This window comes from Crinia signifera, chromosome 7 (assembly GCF_055691185.1).
Source record: "Crinia signifera chromosome 7, ASM5569118v1, whole genome shotgun sequence".
In the NCBI taxonomy this organism is placed as follows: Eukaryota; Metazoa; Chordata; class Amphibia; order Anura; family Myobatrachidae; genus Crinia; species Crinia signifera.
In genome coordinates this window covers 137934593-137955462 of record NC_139223.1, presented here as the reverse complement: position 1 = coordinate 137955462, position 20870 = coordinate 137934593, and the positions used below count along the sequence as shown (strand labels likewise).

The window sequence follows — 20870 nt, the reverse complement described above, 5'->3', positions numbered from 1 at the left end:
CGAGGGTCGCCCGGGGTCCCTGCCGCCTTGCCGCACCCCCCCCCTAACCCTGTCCGTCTCCCTGAAGTGGAGACGGACAGGGTTCCCGTCCCCCCGCCGACTGGGAAACTGAGACGCGCCTCTCCGCCGGCGGTCGCCAGCGGACAGATTCTGGCGATCCCGGAGCAATAGCGAGAGGCGCTCCATCTGTACAATAAGGCCCATAGTTTGGGGACCACCGACTTATATTATTACTGTACCTCCTATTTATGGGAAGTTTTTTCCTAAAAACCCGGCACATTTTGTTATATACAGTATGCTGACTTTTTGGAGAACAATTTTCCAAGATGTATTTCTAGAAAAAAATGGTGTAAAGTCAGGTGAATGTTATGTTTTGTGAATATTTTGCTAACAAGATTAAAGAGGAATGCCACAATAACATCTGCATAAGAAGGGTGTGATACTCATGTGCAAAACAATTCAATATAAAAAACTAACTATATTAGCACATACAGGGTGTGATACTCAGGTGGGGACAATACATGTGCAATGGACAAACCGAGTTGCAAGGGGTGCAAATACATTTTTTGCTTTTGCATGCAGGTTAATACTGGTTTCTTTTGCATGTAACCCACAAATGCTAGACAGTCTCATATTTACACTGCAATTTAGTTTTGAGTTTTTGGACACATGCCTATCAGATATATATCTATGTGCAAGCAGGGCCGGCGCCCTACACAAATGCCTAGTCCAGCCTAGTGGTGGCGCCGGCCCTGCTTGCACTGGAGGGCGGTAATGAGCCGCCAAGGAGAGGTACCATAGAAAGCTGGGAGCGGGGAGCAGGTAAGACAGAGGGCTTCCCTCTCCCCCCATCCCGCCTGTGAATCAATGCTGCCCTCCCCACAGGATGCGGGGGGCTGCGGCAGCACACACACCCCCCCCCCCCGGAGTGCGGGCGCCCGCTGCTGTATCTCCCGCAAACACCCCCCCCCCCCGGAGCGCGGGTGCCCACCACAGCATCGCCTCCCCCCTCCGGAGCGCACAGGGGGGGCATTGGGCGGAGGATTTGCCTGGGGGGGAGGCTTGCACCGGCCCTGTGTGCAAGCTTTATATCTGCCCTACCTGCAGTGCAACATGGTTTTGCCTTGTTTGTACAGTATCTTGTTTTTTTTTTTTGCTTTGCTCCACCCGTAATCAGGCCCATAAGATCCTTGTTTCTTTTTACTAGCTGTACAAACTTGCAATATTCTGACTTATTAAGGGAAACATCTGTTCATTTAGCTCTACATATTTGTTCTTTGTCAAAATGTTTGTATACCGAAGATATACAATCATATTAACACTTTTCTTTATTTATATCTACAGCTAAGAGGGAACTAACCACAATGTAGTATCAGAAACTATTTGTTATACGAATGGCCAATAAAAAAAATACTGAACAATAGCTCAGAATGATGGCTTTTTTTATGTGCCACAGTGGTTCATTTGTGCAGTGTTAGGAGGCTGTCAAATAATACATTGTACATGTGTAATAAACCTTGAGCATTCAAACAACCTTGCAGTCTTAATAAGAAAGTTACCCAAGGCAACCCAAAATTGCTTCTTTAGCCAGGTACGAAAAAGAATGACCCATTAAGTAACAGAAATGGCAAAGATGTAAGGCCAAGAAATGCAATAGGAATAAAATGCAATATTCCTTAGCAAAGGGTAAGATACACAAATATGTCGCCTTATAACTTATAGCACCAGTAATTCCGGTGTGAACTACTGCAAACCAGAGCAGTAATTTGAAAGTAAATGTCTGCTAGGACTAGATATTTATTAAATCTTCATTACAAATTGATTCAAATAACCTTTTTTGTTCACTACTATCAAATGCCTGCACTAAGGGGGTGGGGGTTGGCTGAGGGAAAAGCCACTTATAAAAGTTATTGCAACTTCCAGCTCCAACACAAAAAAAGAGCGCCAGAAGAAGCAGTCTCCTGAGGTGCACAACAAATAAGTAGGATCACTTATCAAATTCCAGATGAAAATTTTGATCCACAAAGATGAAATGGTGGAGATGGATAAATATAGTGCATAACAATCATCAGAATAGTGTATTTAAAGTTAGATTAAGATGGGGAGGTATGACACATAAGAATGGGTCTATATGGTCTAACACTGGAGTATTGAACATGCTAAACAGTAGAGCCTTTCTATTGCAACACAATATACTAAAAGTACACCTATTTTATGCATCTACCTCACACGTGTGCCTAGTCAAGTCCCCATTATAAAAGACACATATACGTTTGTACAATTATGCCCCTTTCAGACCGCACAAAAAAAAATATTATTTTGCCGATTTTTAACCGTTTTGAAACGGTAATCTGTGCAGTCTGAAAGGTGCAAAGTGATTTTACCGTTTCCAAAAAAACGGTTTTTGGAAACAGTAAAAAAGCAGGGTCCTACCCGTTTCAGACCCGTTTTTTTGGTGTCAAAACGGATCTGAAACAGGATTCCTACCGCCCCCCCTCCCCCCTGGGCAGCGCAGCGAGGGGAATAGTCGCACTGGAGGCAGGGGGTCCCTACAGTGTATGTTATATCAGTGGCAGGGTCCCTGCAGCTACTAGTTCCCATACGCTGCAGGGACCCCGCCACTGATATAACATACACTGTAGGGACCCCCTGCAGCCTCTCTCCCCCATCGCCCCCCCCCCCCCCTGTCATACCTCCAGCGTCTGCTATCACCGGGACAGAGTGCTGCAGATAGCCGGCTGCTCCTGTTCTGCGGTGAGTGTCCAGCCGGTCCAGGCTGTTAAAGCGATTGCAAAAACTGCTCATCTATGCACTGTGGCCGGTCCAGGCTGGGGGGGGGGGGGAGAGGCTGCCCGCGGGTCCTCCGGCAAAACTGATTAATGTATGGAGGGTGGGGGGGGGGGGCGCGTGGCTGGTTATGCTCAGGAGGGTGGACCCCAAGCTGTTTTTTTCCTGTTTTTTTGGGGGGGATTTAACCCTTTTATGGACAGAACCATGCACAGATCACAATGATCTGTGCATGGTTCTGTCAAATTCGTCAGTCAGAACCTGGTCTAATTTTTGGGCGATTTTTGGTAACGTTTTTCCAAAACTCGCACCCTATTACATGTGTGATTTGTATACTTTATAATGGGAAAACATCTGGATGCGAATTGAAGTGTGACTAAAAATCGCCACTTCAAAATGTGCGATTTCACGGCAAAAAGTGTGATTTTTTTTACCGCAAATCGCACCCTATTACATGTGCGTTTTTTTGAAAACGTGCGATTTCAGATGTTTTTAACAAAAATCGTACATGTCTAAAAAGTCGACCCCTATTACATTTCGCCCCTAGAATGAGGTAATCACGCTAATTATGTACTCAATCACATCTGAATATTCCCATATTTAATTTCACGTATACTTAAAATTGTGTAAAAAACAAACGTATACTACAGATTAAGAATTTCCCAAAAAGGTGTTAAAATAGAAATTACATTAAATTCAATTTTATATAGAATAGAAATTTAGAGAAATTACATTCACATTGAATATTATGTATCTTCGCCCAATATAGATAGTACGCTCATACCTCCACTATCCATGTCGGTATGGAGTTGATTTTATATAGTGCAGCGAGCCACCGAGCCCAAAGTGTGGCGAGCGTAGCGTGGCCCGTGAGGGGACGCGGAAAACTAAGCAAATAGCTTAGTGGGCGCCCAACTAACATATAAGTACCCATTACAAAATAAAGCATATGATGGTAAGTGATTGAAAAATAAATTTACTTTTTTTAATGCACCTCTAAGCTATAAAACAAATCTGGTATAATCCACTACCTAATGTAAATGATATAGATATTAGACTATATCTCAGAGCTCTGTGATAACCACAGCTTTATTTAAAGGTGGCAGAAATCCAAGGTGACTTCTATTATTTTGAATAATTGAGGGCATGCATTATTCCTACACACAATTTTTTCTGGTGCTCACTATGACGTCAGAACTCAATGTTCATACAGTTATTTATTTAGAGGATTTCCTACTTGTGTATTATGTAATTACATATAATATATACAGGTGCTTAACTAATCACAAATTGGTGAAGACCTGTCAAGCACACCTCCCAACAGTTCTAACGTGGGAGAAGCACATACGCATGAATATTGGTATAAGTTGTCTCGCATTGCATTTTGTGGAGTGGTGGATATCATGTTCTCGTTACTCATCATGCTAGAGATGTGCATATTGCTTAATGGCCTCCGGGCAATTTATGGATGCAGTCCACATACATGTGGCATCTGTTAACTAATACTCATTTTCATTCCAACCGTTTTCCAGCAGCGCAACAGCAAAATCAGTTAAGAGTTATACTCCAATGCAAGAAACTACAGTATGTGACAATAATCTAAAGTAAAATGTACAGTAAAGTACACAATTGGGACAAATCACATTTACAGATACATTCAATACTTTCCCAAAGTGAGATTTCAGGGTAATACAAATGACTAACTCTGAACGCATTTTGCTAAACCTTGGGATAATATTATCTGTATCTGAGGGTATATTATGGTTTATGTTTATTGTTTTACTTACGTATCTGTGTGATCCATCATATTCGCATCGTTCGATCTTCCCCAAGCTGCCATCAGAATAGTACAGTTTCTCTGCCGTATGATCAATGGTCAGACCGTTCGGTGTAACTATGTCTGTGCTCACAATCACCTGGGCATTTCTTCCAGAGAGCGTGGACCTCATGATACTTGGGTGTTGCTCATTCCAGTTAGTCCAAAACATCAAACTGGACAGGAGATAGACAGAGCAATTTTATTTGCATTATTTGTAAAAAAAACAACAACCTGTCATAATATACTAGAATCACTTTAAATGATTAAAGATAACAAAAAAAAATTCTTATACGCAAACAGAGCACCATTCTACCAAACGTATCCTGAAATGAAGTCTGACTAGACAAAGTATAACAATGATCTAAGACCAAGGTTATTTAGTGTAGAAAACATATCCTCTGGACCACTGGCCAAACTCAATTCCAAAATTAATGGCCCCCATACAACTTCAATGTAATGGGGTAATGCCATGATCCCCTGGCAGCCATGTCAGGGTTTGGGGATATTAAACATGTTTAAAAATCCATATACCCCAAAAAGTTGGGATTGGCAAATTGGGCAATTTTAACATGGATAATTTCCCTGATTTCCTGACTGATCGATGATCATCGATGGCCGCTGATCTGCGTTTACCAGCAGGGTCAGGTAATTGCCTCATAGATGTATTGGGACCATATGCTTGATTAAAATAGTGCAGGGTAGGTGGCAGTGAATGTAAATCTAAAGAAGTTTCTATTCACCAAGGAAATTAATAATAGATACACACATTTTTACATTCGGCAGTGCATAGAAATTGGAACTAGCTCAACAATTCTTATACTTTACAGATAATAAATTATGACAAATATTGTTTCATATACAAACTTTGTTTCAATCTGCCAGCTAGCACTTAAACTGAAACTGGAAACTGCATTTGAAGAGCTTTTATTGCAAAATGATTTTTATTACTTTCTTATAACTGGTGCTGTTGTTGTTGTTGTAGTTTAGGGATTTTTATCAAAGTTTTTATGTCAAATAAATGGTGAAGAAAGGAAAAGATGTTTTAGTTGCATTTAGACTGTAAGAATGGAGATTACTACACAGCCATTTGGTATGTTTTATTCGTAGCTCGTTCCCACATGCATAAAAAATACATTAACATTACAAATTGTATTTTTCCATTTGCATTAAAATTCTGAAGATATCTTGAGTTGTGCTACCCACAACTAAAATCCGCTGCTGTGAATTTGGGCAGACAAAATAATGTAGCTCAGTGGTTAAGTGCAGTCTCTATAATTACTGTTGGCGATCAGTTTGAATACTTTTGCCAGCTCTTTGTGATAATAGACAAGTCACTGTTTCTCTCACTATCGCTCATACCAGCAAATTTAATGGTCTATTGACAAAAAAAGGGTTCTATAATACTCTGTACATATTACTGCAACATTTTGCTTTATTTTGTTCATTATTATTGAGATGCACTGTAGTTATAAAAATACATTTGGACATTGAATCTTAAAAAAAAAAACATATTTATATAGAATGCAGCCATTTACCCTTTATAAAGAAGAAAATACATTACTAGCAAAATGCAAAAGTGTAATTGTCATTTGAATTGAATGGAAGTGGGCTAAACCAGCATACCAGAGATTGCAGCCTATCAAGCCTAAAGGATTGACTCATTCGGCGAAATGTTATGCGTTTGCCAGAGGTGTGGGTTGCCAGTCAAATTCTGTTCCTTTAATTAAAGTGGAAATCATTTACAAGACAAAAAAACATGCCTTGTAAATGATTGCCTCTTTAAAAAAATGTCTATGTGTTCAGTATCCCGCATATCCGTCAAACTTTGACCCTCTTTTATTTCACAAATTGATGCTTATACGGTACACAACAATATGGCTGCCACCATTTAGGTCCACTTTAATAATGCAATTACATTGAGAACAAACTGTTGTTTTTTTATGTTATGCTCTCTAAGAAGTTGCAAATTGGATTTGCCCTCATGAGTATACGGCACACTGTACATTAAATAATGAATGGCCCTTAAATGTGACATTTATTTTACTGTCAAAAATAACATTAGACTAAATGAAGTACTGTTTTGGTTGAGCAGGCTGACATGATTAGTCTTTGACAAATACATGCATCCTCTATACATGAAGGAAGTGATGATGGGCCATTAGGCTTTGAGCTAATAATACAAAAGAGCTGATGTGGTTACTGGAAAACCCTTAGAGGTGACGCAACCGAGAGTCACTGGAGATATTCCCTAGTATTTTCTACTACATCTATAATTTTATAGTTATTAAACATAGTTGTCTATATGCATGAAGTATTCTACTGAACTGTAGATCTAGCTAGTTTATATACATCCATTAGGAGGATTGCTGTTATATATTGTTTTAACAAATATAAATATTGTCTGTAAACTATACAACAAAGGAACCCATTTATTGGGCTGCTCCAGGTAGGTTTTTACACATTTTCATCCCTTTAAAATTTCTAATATATAGAGTAGCTGCTCTCATTTATCTGACACTACTTCACTTGCCATCTTTCCCTAGTTTGGTGCCTTGGGTTGTTTGATTGGGAGACTTGGGCATATCCCATGCCCTTGACTTGAACCGCTAAGATGTGAGGGACTTGCTTTATAATGAGTTTGCCTGGATGTGGTAGGTAAGCCAATCATTTTGGCCAAGATTGTGCAAAAAAACATGGAAACGTGTGGAGGAGCAAACCAGTTAGAATAACCCCCTAAATATATTGATGGAGTGTGCCGTCAAGGGTCACTCCCCTTCATTTCTTCCACCCATTGCTGCATGGTCTTCCACCCATTGCTGCAGTTTAATTTTAATTCAAGTTTTACTCATCTTAAACAAGGAAAGCAATCACAGTAGAATGGTGGAGCTGATGTGGTTAGAGGTAGTTTAAAATGAAAAGAAGAAACTATATTAATGTATAGATAAAATAGTTGCAAATGAGATTGGTGAGTTACATGGAAGCCTACATTTTGGAGAAAAAAAAAAAAAACTTTTTTGAAAAAACATTTATTTGAAATACATATTAGGGATATAGAAGCAATGTACAGTTTTTAGGGGAGTTAAAGTGACCTTTTTGCATAACTTTACGTGAACAAAATTATTGTTATTATTATTTTTATAAATATTAGGGTGACTCCTATTTTGTTTTACAAAATACAATAAATGCAGCACTGCATCTTTGCTATGGTCTTTGGAACCGTCACCAAGAAAAAATAACTTTGTGTACAGTATATATATATATATATATATATATATATATATATATATATATATATATATATATATATATATATATATATATATATATATACCAGCATGGTAGAGCAGCACATTCTCAACTTATATCAATGTGTGGGTGCCATCCAAGTCCCCTCGGGGATATACAAAGACGACCAGGCGGCGGCACTCTCCAAATAACGTACAGGATAGCATGGATCACTCAACATTTCAAACTTTATTTGTTCTTCATCAGGAAGTAATAAAACAGTGAACAATAAACAGTATTTATACATATCATCAAACTCAATACACCAAATCACAGACTCCAGTTTTCCCGCCGCTGCCGCCGGCATAGTGATGTCAGTGCGTCAGGCGAACACAGTGCGCGTCATCACGCTGGTTCACTTAGCCGCGATACACGCTCAGGGAAGCCTGCATCGCCATGGAGACAACTAAACAAAGCAAAAGCTCCGAGATCCAGGGCAACTGACAGCTCCGCTACATGATAATCGATCACGTACCATCATCTCTACGGGGTGGTAATCGATCATTGAACCTTTTAAAATTTGAAGCTAGGTGGATACAATGACCTAATACTTTGGCCCCCAAAGGCCTTAATGAGTTTAGGGGCCTTCATTGTTTCCTATAATTGTTGTGCTTTATGTATTCCACCTTTAATATTCATTTTTTCCTTATGTGTTTCTTGATGTCATTGGTCTCCTAGTGCCTGCATCTTACCTCTTTGCTGATTTTCCTCCATTAGTGACATTAGTGATCACCGCAAGAATGATCAAAATTGTTTGATTAGCTATTATCCATATTAGTCATCTGTATTGTCTTAGGCTTGGTTTTAAATTGTCTGTTTTTTTATTTCTTTTGAATTTATATGTTATGTGTGTATAATACTCGAGCAGCCTAGCGCAGTCATGTATGACAACGTGACAGTGATTCTCTGAGAGTGATCACTGGGCTGTCAGTTGCCCGTGATCATGATCTCGGAGCTTTTGCTTTGTCTAGTTGTCTCCATGGCGATGCAGGCTTCCTTGAGCGTGTATCGTGGCTAAGTGAGACAGCGTGATGACGCGCACTGTGTGCGCCTGACGCGCTGACGTCACTATGCCGGCGGCAGCGGCGGGAAAACCGGAGTCTGTGATTTGGTGTATTGAGTTTGGTGGTATGTATAAATACTGTTTATTGTTCACTGTTTTATTACTTCCTGATGAAGAACAAATAAAGTTCGAAACGTTGAGTGATCCCTGCTATCCTGTACGTTATTTGGAGAGTGCCGCCGCCTGGACGTCTATATATATATATATATATATATATATATATATATATATATATATATATATATATATAAGGTAATAGGGGTTTGGTCGGCACTCCACTCCTACAGTGATAAGTTTCAGTCCCGGGTGCCTTCCTGGGTACGATTAGATAAGCAGTGTGGGAGGTTGGCGGCACTCTCAGGTTTTTGCAAAAAAAGACACAACACCTGTTGTATGCAGTCTTAACGTTTCAATTCACTATTGGAATTTTCATCAGAAGCCTTCTGATGAAAATTCCAATAGTGAATTGAAACGTTAAGACTGCATACAACAGGTGTTCAGGTGTTGTGTCTTTTTTTGCAAAAAACCTGAGAGTGCCGCCAACCTCCCACACTGCTTATATATATATATATATATATATATATATATATATATATATATATAAGAAAATGCCTCTTAAAGAAAAGCAGAGCATCATTAATTCCACATGGGGCCTTAGGCACTACTCATATTTCGACTCTCTTTCCATTATTAATTTGTTAATATAACACCCCAAACACAAAGCCACTCAGTACTTAATGGACCAATGGAAAGAGCCTTGTGTGCAGAGTAGATGACCCAGCTCTGATTCAAAATTCACTACCATGATGTCACCTTATTTACTCAGAGCAAAATGTATGAAAAGCAAAAGCTGGGGTCCTGTAATTATTTTTGTTGTCTGATGGGGTCTCAGAGCAAAATAGTTTGGCTACCCCTGTTGTAGAACATTTCCCTGATAGAAAACACCATTTTTGGATGATATTATTATTATTTTTTTTATCTATAGTGATCTCTGTGTGTAAATATGCAGTAGGATTGGAAGGTCCATATCTGAAAGTAAAATGTTTACATTTGTGATCACTTTACTTTTTACATATTGCAGGGACAAGCTCCTATCTGAGCCACTGTCCTTGCATGTTAGATGATAAATAGAGAGTGGGAGTGGAAGAGTACGAGTGTAAAGCTGACCAGGGTATCAGACTGCCATGGGGAAGAGTGGGAGTAAAGATGACCAGGGCATCAGACTGCTGTGGGGGAGGATGGATGTGAAGTTGACCAGGTATCAGACTGCTTTGCAGAATTGCGCGTGTGAAGCTGACCAGGGTATAAGACTGCTGGGGGGGTGGGGGGGGGGTGCAGACTTAGCAGCAGAATTCTATCCTGTTGAGGATATAACAGAGACCAATGCCATTTATTGCATTTGAGGAGGGAGGTGCAATGCAGCATATGTATAAGCAGGAAATGAATGCTATATTCCTTCCTGCTAATCTTCCCTGAGGACACAAATAAAATTATGCTGAGATAGCAATTTCTATTACAGAGCGTTGCTCCTCTCATTTTTATTAAGTACAGATTGTACTGAGGCCCCCCCCCCATTTCAGTAGGAGGCTACAGCGATGCTATTAGACCAAAGGCAGAGAAATCTGTAATTTGACACGTTTCTTTCTTCTAAATGGTGACAAATGAAATTAAATGCTTTCCTCAGTAAAAATGCCAGAGAAAAGCCTTTATCTTGTTTACTAAGTAGACCCCTTTGTGATAAATCCATGTTCACAAGGAAAAGGTTAAATGTAAATATCTTTTAAATTGCTTGTGTGTCTGGAGAAACAGCTGTTTGTATACTGTATAAAGTACTTAAATGTAAATTCTAAGACATAAATTATGGAGGATTTAGAAGAATGTACATACTTTTGGCATTCGTCAAGCGCTAAAACATGAGGGTGGTCATCTTCAGACATGGTGATAACAGCTTCCCTGTTGAAGGCCCCTCTCCGACTCTGGTCTACTGTATGGCGCGTGATGGATGAGGTGGTGGAGCTTGTCCAGTAAAGTGTATCCCAGGCTCGATGATAAGCCAGACCTTCCACAGAGCCCACATCTGTCAGGAAAGCACCGCAGAAAAAAATTAGATTATCTCATGCTGTTAGAAAACCTGAAGATAGTTGTTTAACCATGTTTAATTAGCACAAATATTTTATATGAAATTAACATTGCGATTCTTGAAGAAGTTAACAAAGGAAAAATGGTACTTATGTATTATCTGGGCTCCCATATTAAATGCACCCCATTTTTTCATACCCCTACTATCCAACTACGCATGGAGTTGATTTTATATAGTGTGGCGAGAGCAGCGAGCCACCGTGCCCGAAGCATGGCGAGCGCAGCGAGCCCCGCGAGGGGACGCGGTCTCATAAGAAAAACAGGAGCCCAGATATTACATAAGTACCGGAAAAATATATATCTTTATCTCAAAATGCACAGTTGCATTTCTTACCCACATCTCATTGGTACACTATTGCAAGTTAATAGCACACACCTATACACTTGTTTACCAAATTATAGGTACCATGGACATCCTCCCTTTATATAATCATTATTATTATTTATTCATATACAGTATACATGTGCTGATGCTAATTGAATAGATGAGGATTTGTATTGCTATTTTTACCATCCCATTTTATCAATGCAGCAAGCATTGCATGCCTCCACATGCATACCAGTGTTTACTAATGCCGTATGCATGAAGAATTCTGCAAAGGATGGCTCTTGCGGTAAGATCCATCCTTTGCAATGACAGGACTTTCGGGTTCTGCACCTGCAGTCCTATCTGTGCATGCGTCGAGTGACGTGCGCCACCAGGGATGCTGGGAGGGATCTGGTAGGATCCCTCATAGCACGGGAAGTGAAATAAAAGCCCATAGGCTTCTATGGGAAATGAGGATTTTAAAATTGCATTGCCCATAGCATCCATGCCCCGGAATGTACCACATTCCAGGATTGGTGCATATGGGGGCTGCGGCCAAACCTCCAAAAGTTTTTTGACGTTTGACCTTCTTTTTTTGACATGGCTGCATCTCGCCCACTGTCTAATGGTCGTGAGGGGAAATGGAATGACATAGAGAACAGTACACACATGGGAGGTCTTCTTACAGTAACTTACGTATTGAACAGCCATTGAATTTTGTTATTTAAAGTAACAATAAGATGCCTTAGATCAGTTACACTGGGTAAAATAGTAATTCACAAATATTGAAAACTATATTATAGTCTATTTGTATTCCTAAGAAACATGTGCTACTAGCATTTAAAATGGGGTAGTAAAGCAATTCCTATGAACTGTGACCTTTCTTGATATTAGAAGGCATTTATTGACTCAAACTGGAAGATTTCCTAAATGGCATTTTAGTTGCCAAAAATAAAGGAAAATATCTGGCATTTATTAATGTGACATGGGAGGGCAACACTTAACCCAGACATTGTTATTTTAGCACACATTCTGAGAGCATATCTATAAAGTAAGTGACCTTCATTTCAATAGCTTATAACTTTATGAAAAAGTCCATGACCTGAATGTATGTGCGAAGTACAGATTCATTATCCCTGACACTTCCTAAACCTTTCCTATACAATGACTTTGACAGCTTTTCATCGGCTGATACTTCCATGCCAAGTCAGCAACAAACCATCGGCGCTACCACTGAGAAGAAACAGATGTTACGTTACATTCTAGCTGTATATTATTTCATGCTGTAATACAATGGAAACTAGGTCTGAGTTTGTCTAGATAAATGTGAAAAGCATTAGCACAAGATAAAGCTAATATTCTATAGGTGAACATGAAATTTGTATGTGTATGAGTTCCAGTTCTGTGTTATAGGTGATTGTAAATATTATAAGAGTATTCAATCCCGACAGTTTAAAGTCGGGCCTGTTCTGATGAGATGCCTTTATAATGCTGTCAGGAAAGACAGCCGGCTGCTATTTCCCCCGTCGGAAATAGCAGCGGGCACCTATTATATGCTGCCTTTCCCAACAGCATTGAAGAGGCATCTCATCAGAACAGACCCAACTTTAAAAGCTGTCGGGCCTGTTTTGCCAAGAATGGCAATGGATTGTCGAGATCACGGCCGTATCTGGACAATCCATGGCTGTCTCATCAGTAGGTGAGACATTGAATCCCACCTGCCAATAAACAGGCGAACGGGCCCGAAAACGGGCCATGGTTTAGGACTGTAGGGATGGAATACCCCCCTAAATGCTTGAATCAGATTTGGATGATATGCAGATATTCTCAGAGTTCAGTAATTTCAATGCGACTACGCATAAGCCACAGTCCAACTACACATGCGCCAAAGTACCTTTGCAATGTTGCTCGCACTAAGGATTTATTTGCAAAGTGTCTGAGGTAATCAGAAATCATGGTGCCAGTGTATAAGTTTCCATAGCCATTCTGTGAAACCATATGGTTACTGAGGTGGTCAATTATCATAGGACCTGCGACTACCACTCTTTGTATAAAATATAATTCAGGTGCATAGTCTGGAACCTGATCCCTAGAAGAGGGGGAGGGCCCAATGTCAGTCTGGCCCACTTGGGGTTGCCCCTGTAATCCTGTGGGCCAGTCCTACCCTGCTTGTGCATTAAGGACATGTTTACATGAGCACTTGTAATGCTGTCAACATGTTTGTTATATCAAAACTGATTTGGTTTTTGATCCATGTTCTTACCTGTATTTGTCAAACTAAAGTGTTTTTAGTTCTTTTTCTATGCATTGTATGTGTATTTATGTGCTGTGATATTGTACTACTATATTGCCCCTGGGGCCTGCGAAAAATTTGCACTTTTAAGGTGGTTTCACAATTATTCATTACTTAATAATAAAGCATAGGTTTAAGCCTATGCATTTCTAAAATGCCAGCTTTTAACAATGATCTGGGTTACAATGGAAATAATAATAACATACTAATAATAAAAAAGTCAAAAAATATTAAAATGAATACAGAATGTTTAAATTGCATTTAATTAAAAAAATCTATATTATTAGAATTAAAAAAAATGTTTTTGATCTTTTATCTCCATTCAGTGATGCAACAGGACACAGGATGCGAACGCCACAATATTTAATAAATAGTTTTCCCCAAAGATAGAGATCACCTTGAATAGTACTGCTATAGCTGTCAGTAAAACCTTTTAAGTATTGGAGCAAATAAAACAAGACCAACAATGCATCTTCTTGCCCCATCAGCTATAACCCTTTTTTATGCCTGAGATTAATGGTTTTGATGCAGAGTTGAATGCAAGTGGGCTTTAACTGCTTCCACACTGTTGGCCTGATTCAGATGTAGATGGAGTAGCAATTGTTGTCGCTTCCTTGAAAGCAGCAGTGATGGCTCTGTATGGTGATGCAGCAGGCAGTTTCTATCACATGCAGAAGCCTCCTGCTGCAGTAGTGATACAAACTGCATCCTAGGTAGGACGCAACATCAGATCTCTCACTCACCATCGGATGACTAGCAGCACCCATGGGGACCAGAAGGTTCATTGTCACTCCTCCCAAGTATACTTATACTTAAGGTTGGTGCCGTATTGCCAGTTACATATTTGGGGAAATGGCACCCCTACATTAAAAGCAAAGACTCTGCCACTATGCCAGTATATTCTCTCTTGTGCACATGCACCAGCATCCCAAATATTACTGGGAAGAGGGCAACAGCCAAGGAGAAGGTACCAACTTCATATAAATGTATTGCATTCATTACCAGGACCTGGGGGTTATTCTGGTTCACTCCTTCTGGCAAATTCCTTCTTAGATGGACAAAACCATGTGCACTGCGGGGGGGGGGGGGCAGATGTAAATGTGCAGAGAGAATTAGATTTGGGTGAGTTATTTTGTTTCTGTGCAGGGAAAATACTGACTGCTTTATTTTTACACTGCAATATAGATCTCACTTTGAAGTAAAACCCAAATCTAATTCTCTCTCTCTGCACAAGTAACATCTACCCCACCTGCAGTGCACATGGTTTTGTCCATCTAAGAAGGAATTTGCCAGAAAGAGTGAACCAGAATAACCCCCCTAGTGTGGCTCTCACATTAACCCCTTGAGTGGTATGCCCAGACATTTTCAGGGCTCAGCTGCGCTGCTGCAGCGGGCTGTCCCCGAAAATGTCAGGGTATACCACTAATATACAATAGGTGCACGACAGTGGTGTCCAGGTGTGCACCACTGGCGCAGCACCTCTAGAGCCCACCCCCCGTCACAACCTTGCAGTCCCCCCAGTCCCCCCCATCACCTTTGCTCCGGCGATCGGTACGCCGGAGCTCCCCCGACCCAGCCGTCACTCATTTTACAGTGACATCGGCGACAGGCTCGGGTATGGTCAGCGCGGCACGGGGGGGATTCAGGAGCGCTCAGGCACCCGAGTCCTCCTGAGCCGACGCGGACATCCCCCAGCCTGCCGCTGCTGAATGTGACAGGCGGCTAAGGCAGCAGGGATGGCGATGGCAGGGAAGCTCCGGGGTACTAAATCCGGATCAGAGGTGAGGGAGGGGGCTTCCAACTTCCTGTGGTGGGTTTTGCTGGGGCAGGACAAACCTGCCCTGGTAGGTTTGTCCTGCCCCAGCAAAACCCAAGACTCAAGGGGTTAATGACTTCTTGCACATACCCTATTTATGGTGCAAAAATGCTTATGCGTATGCTTCTGTAAAGTGTTAATTCACTGGTTAACAATAATTCACCTGCAATCAAGGGACCGAAAATCTCTAGCATACAGTAGTTTAGCCCTTAGGTAAACAAATAAAGGCCACTCTGCATTAAACACTAGAAAATGATCAACTATTAAATAGAAGCACATTAATTTAATCAGAGCCAAAGCGGCCTAGTATTATATAAATGAATGCAAATGTACTTAATAAACACAGGCTATTCACCTGCTCTGACATCTCCAGTTACATCAGTAATGGGGTCTAAAACAGCTGATTAAATATCTACACAACACAAGACAATATCTTATGATTTACAGAGGCAATGCAAGAGCAATCACATCATTACACTGCCAAATACCATCTATCACTTTTACTGAATTTAACGAAGATGGATTACATCCTAAAGTAGAGATGCAAGCTATAAATATATTCATTCTGATCTTCATCTGACTTTCCCCTAGAATAGACATGCAACAAATCAATAATTGAAGAACACACTTCTGATCCTTTGTTATAAATGATTTTAGAAAAAGAATTTCGTTTGGCATAATGACAAAAGAGAAAGTGCTAGTAGAAGATGAAACACTTTTACACGGGAACTTGGAACAAAGAGAACTTATCAATAGAAGATACTACTAACTTTTGCTGGTGGTTATATACAAAGAAAAACTTTTTATCAGTGGAATTACTTTTATGGTTTAAGGCAGTTACAGTTTTGATTCCATGATAATTGTTCTGTCTCAAGTATTTAATTTGTTAATATATAGTTGAAAACATTTTAAAATGGTTTCGAGGGATACTTTTATGGGCTATGGAGGACAACGGTGCCCAGGGCCGGACTGGGACCAGAAATCGGGCCTGGCATTTTGAGCACACAGGCCCACCCGCAGCAGGCGGGACCCTTGCGTGGAAACGGGGGTGTGGCCTCACGGAAAGGAGGCGTGGCATCACAAAAAAATATTCTTTACACTGCCCATTACACATTATAGAACACAAGTATGCCCATTACACATTATGCCACACACCGTAATGCCCATTACACAATATGCCGCACACTGTAATGCCCATTACGCAAAATTCTGCACACCGCAGGGGCAAACGCAGGATTTCTCTGGGGGGGGGGTTTCCAAATATATGCACTATACACTACATGCTAAATTGCACTACGTGCAACACTACATCCCCCTACACACTGGACTACACTACAGTAACAGAAGTTGCACATTACCCCCACACTACCAGGGCCGAAACTAGGATTTCTGGCACCTCGGGTGAACAAGTGATTTGGTGCAATGGCTTCCAGCACACCCTCCCCCCGCAACTGCTGCTGCTGGGTGCCTGCAGCTCCCCAGCACTGCCTGCTGTGACAAATAATGCAGATGAGGGGAACTTGCCAAGGAGCAGTGGCAGGCACACAGCTCCAATCCTGGCTGCAGCAGTCACTGTCACTATCGCTGTGACAGTAATGACCTATCAAGGGGGATTTCTGGCCCACAAGCCATCAGCCCTTCTGGCATTTGCGAGAAGTTCCAGATAGCCAGTCCGGCCCTGACAATGCCCAATGTTTTGTGTTTCCTTATTTGGATTTTAACTTTTTTCATATAACAATACAGATGTGTCTACATGCATCTGACCCCTCTGCACATTAAAACAGCCATGGTGTGACTTGGCAGTACCGAGTATCTTTTTGTGGAACTTGTTCCGTTAAAATGCATCTGATTCACAAAATGATGCGAAAAGGATGCACAAGCAGCGTTCTAGTGTTTTTCTATAAATGCTATGCTACAGTGTTTTCCTAGATAGAGCAGTGGTGGCACACAGAATTTAGGCATTCATTGTAATCAGCAAAGGCTGCTTCTGCATATTATTTGAATAATTATGTGAATAAAATGCCCAACAATTATAAGGGACATTTGTACTGTAGTACCCAAAATGTCCCACGTCAATTAACCCAGGACTGCATTTGGAAATAGTTGGCTACAGTATTTGTTTCATTATCAATATGGTAATGAGAGGAGGGCACTTAACACTGAAGCTACTATGCTTGGACATGTGCAGCTGTTCCCCTCAATCCTCTCTGTGCATAGTGCACAAGGAGCTTCTGCTAATGGGTGGAAACTACGATCTTGTCCATTTCGGAGATCCATTTGAGAGGGGTGTAGAAGAAGACAAAGCTCTAAAGGCCCATACACACTGGGTGATTTTTAGCTGAAAGCAGCTTTTACCATTTCAGTGGCTTTCAGCTCAAAAACTACCCAGTGTCTACGATCTAATGATGAACAGTGAGTGCTGATGTGTGTTCCGACATCATTGCCGGCAGCCTTTGCTAATTTGCTGGTATAACCAACAGATGAGCAATGGGGTGGATGGCTTTCCATAGCGTCCTGCTATGGAAAGCCGTCCACCCCCCGCAAAAATCGATTGGACGGGTGAAAAACATAATTGCTGTGCACTATGTGTGCACCTTATGTCTTAAAAAATATATATTTGCAGAGGGGGAAAAGGTCTGGCCAAGGTTTTTTTTTAGTCACTCAGAAATCAGTAAATATGCCCACAGAGATAATATACAAACTCCAACACATTGTGGCAGGAATTGAACCCAAGACCACAGTCCTGTGTGGCACTATGCTGCCCAGTAAGACGTATATCACAAATGCTAAAAAAAAATGGTCGTCCATTGACAGTTCTGCCAGTATACATGGTCAACACTTGAACAAGTAAAAGCAGCTGGACATATTGGACAGATCCCAGTGTTTGCTTCAAAAGCCCAAAAGTGAACACAGTTGCCCACTGTTATTTGTGTTATCAGGATCAGATGCTGTTACATGGAAACAAGCTATACAGGTCTAATTTGGTCTTCCACATATTAGATTTGGGGTAGACTGGCCATAGATCTATCTGGGATTGTTCCCAGTGGGCCCATCCTGTATGGGGTCACTGGAAATGTTATTTTTTGGTTTAAATGTGTTTATTTTAAGGAAGAAACCCAGCACTATGGGGTTGTTCTAGCATTTTATTTTCCATACCCTCCTCAATTTAGATCCACGAAATCATCCCACAACTTATTAATTAATATCCCTCTCCTCACTACCCCTTGTGATGTGTGCGCATCCACCTGTTAGTCGTTGCCTTGAAGTCTGACCTTTGCTCTGTTTCTCTAATTGGCCAAACTCTGTGTTTTGGGTACCAGACAAAAAGGGAGCAATGACTGTGGTTCCAGATTACATCCTCTAGGATACTTGACTAGCTCCAACCAGTACCACAGACCATAAGATCTGGTCAGCCAACAACCCTACTCAACCCTCTCCCCATTCCCGTGGGTGCCAGATGACTTCCTGACAGTCGAGATTCCACTGACTGTTAAAACCCAGGAGCTATTCTCCCTAGTGCAGGACCACAACCCCCATAGAGGGAGAATAGAATAAGTGGTGAGCACAGCAAGCCACCGAGACCGCAATGAGCTTTGTTGTACTCGTCTTGCTTTCTGAATCCCGGCAGTCGGGATTCCAACTTCTGGCAAATGACTGTCAGAATCCCTACTATTGGGGTAACCCAATCCCTTGGCACAGGTAATACATGAATGTCAGAATGTCAGTGGCTGACAAAGTCACAAAGATACAGTAAGTATATCTGTCCAATTTCTTACGTATTATGATCCTGTCTGCCTGTACATTTCATACTACAGAAGCTGCAACAAGAAATTATGTGTTTCTGTACAGATACAGCAATTTGTTAGATATTTTGTGTAATTTGCAAAAACATGATTTCCTCTCAATTGGGCACATTCATAAAGAAGTTCTTTCAGGGAATGAAATGATCTGTAAAGGCTCTGAAGACAATAACTTCCTCACTCTCTAAATGTTTTGTTTGTTATGGCTGAATATTGACTTTTAAGGTACTTCTGCCACAAATTACTGATTACCTTATTGCTAGTTAAGACGTATTGTCATACCACAAAGAATTAATTAACGCTCTGATGGCACAATTAGTGTTAAGCACAAATTGTAAAGGCATCTTCTTACATGTTTTATAGCTTTTAAGATGGGCTAACGGAAAGTCCCCGTTATCTATTACAATAACATTACGGTAGTACTAGCTGACACAGCAATCTCCCTGTTGTCGGATTGGGTTATTTTACCAAGTGAAAAATTATTCAGACAAGGTTAATTGTATGAGCTGAAGAAGAGGAAAAGCAAAGACATCTGCATGACAATGTGGAATAAGCACACCATACTTCACTCCTTCTGTATACAAACACCTTCCTTTAACCCCTAATATTGATCAGTTCAAATACTAGGTAGAGTATATGTAACATTGGATATTTGTATACATAGGAAAGCAGATAAACTGGGCACAGTCTCCTTTGTATACATGTTTATTAAATTATTAAAACAAAAGCAAAATGCCATGAGACTGAGTGGGGTGTAACAGCTAACCTTCAATTGTTTATTGTTTAGAGTTCTGGACTGAATGGGGATTCCTATTCGTAATTACCCGATGGCATATATACATACCTCCCAACTTTTATGCTGTAGGACTCGGGACAGTCGCAAGCGCCAACCGGAAATGTTGGGAGCATGGCCTAATGGAAAGGGGCGTGGCCTATACCACCGGCTCTCTCGTGAAGCCATGCCCCCTTTTACGCCGCTCTAGGGGCATGCCCAGCAGCTCCGTGAACTGCTGCATATGCCTCCAGTCCCTCTGGCTGCAGGAAAAGAGGCTGTGCACATGTGCACAGCCTCTATTCAGGGTGACAGGGGTGACTCCCAACTGCCCCCCGCCTCGGGACACAGCTGGCCCCGGGAGGGATGCGGGAACGTTCCAAAAAACAGGGACGTTCCCACGATAAGTGGGACAGTTGGGAGGTATGTATACATTCATATTCATAAATACGAATATGAATGCGCCATAAATAAGAATATGAATAGGCATAGTAAATGCTGAAAATACGTGTAGGCAGTCATACTTGCAAACAATTACGCCTAAAATAGGTTTATTCTGTTTAGTAAATTTCCCCCATAGTCTTTTTGTCTGGGTCATAAATCTTATCTCTGGCTGAGGGACAATGTCCTGCAGGAACGATGAAGATTCTATTCCCAGTATTTAAGGGTGCAGGAAACTCTTGTAATGTTTTCAGATTCTGTTATTTGAGAGCAGGTTTGATTCCAGGTGTTGAGGAAAGATAGATTGTACGTCTTTCCTCATCCAACACAAACTATTTATCCAGCAAA

The 20870-nt window shown here is 41.0% G+C and overlaps 1 protein-coding gene across 4 annotated transcripts in view; it reads right to left on the bottom strand.

Annotated features, from left to right (window-relative positions):
- LRP1B (LDL receptor related protein 1B) overlaps window positions 1-20870 on the bottom strand; it is a 1445580-nt gene that overhangs the window by 314617 nt on the left and 1110093 nt on the right. For all 4 annotated transcript variants that reach the window (XM_083153866.1, XM_083153869.1, XM_083153867.1 and 1 more), the window contains exons 42-43: window positions 10842-11031; window positions 4575-4779 (exon numbers count right to left, since the gene is read on the bottom strand). In XM_083153866.1, the coding sequence (XP_083009992.1) occupies window positions 4575-4779; window positions 10842-11031 (395 nt within the window). The remainder of the gene's footprint in view (window positions 1-4574; window positions 4780-10841; window positions 11032-20870) is intronic.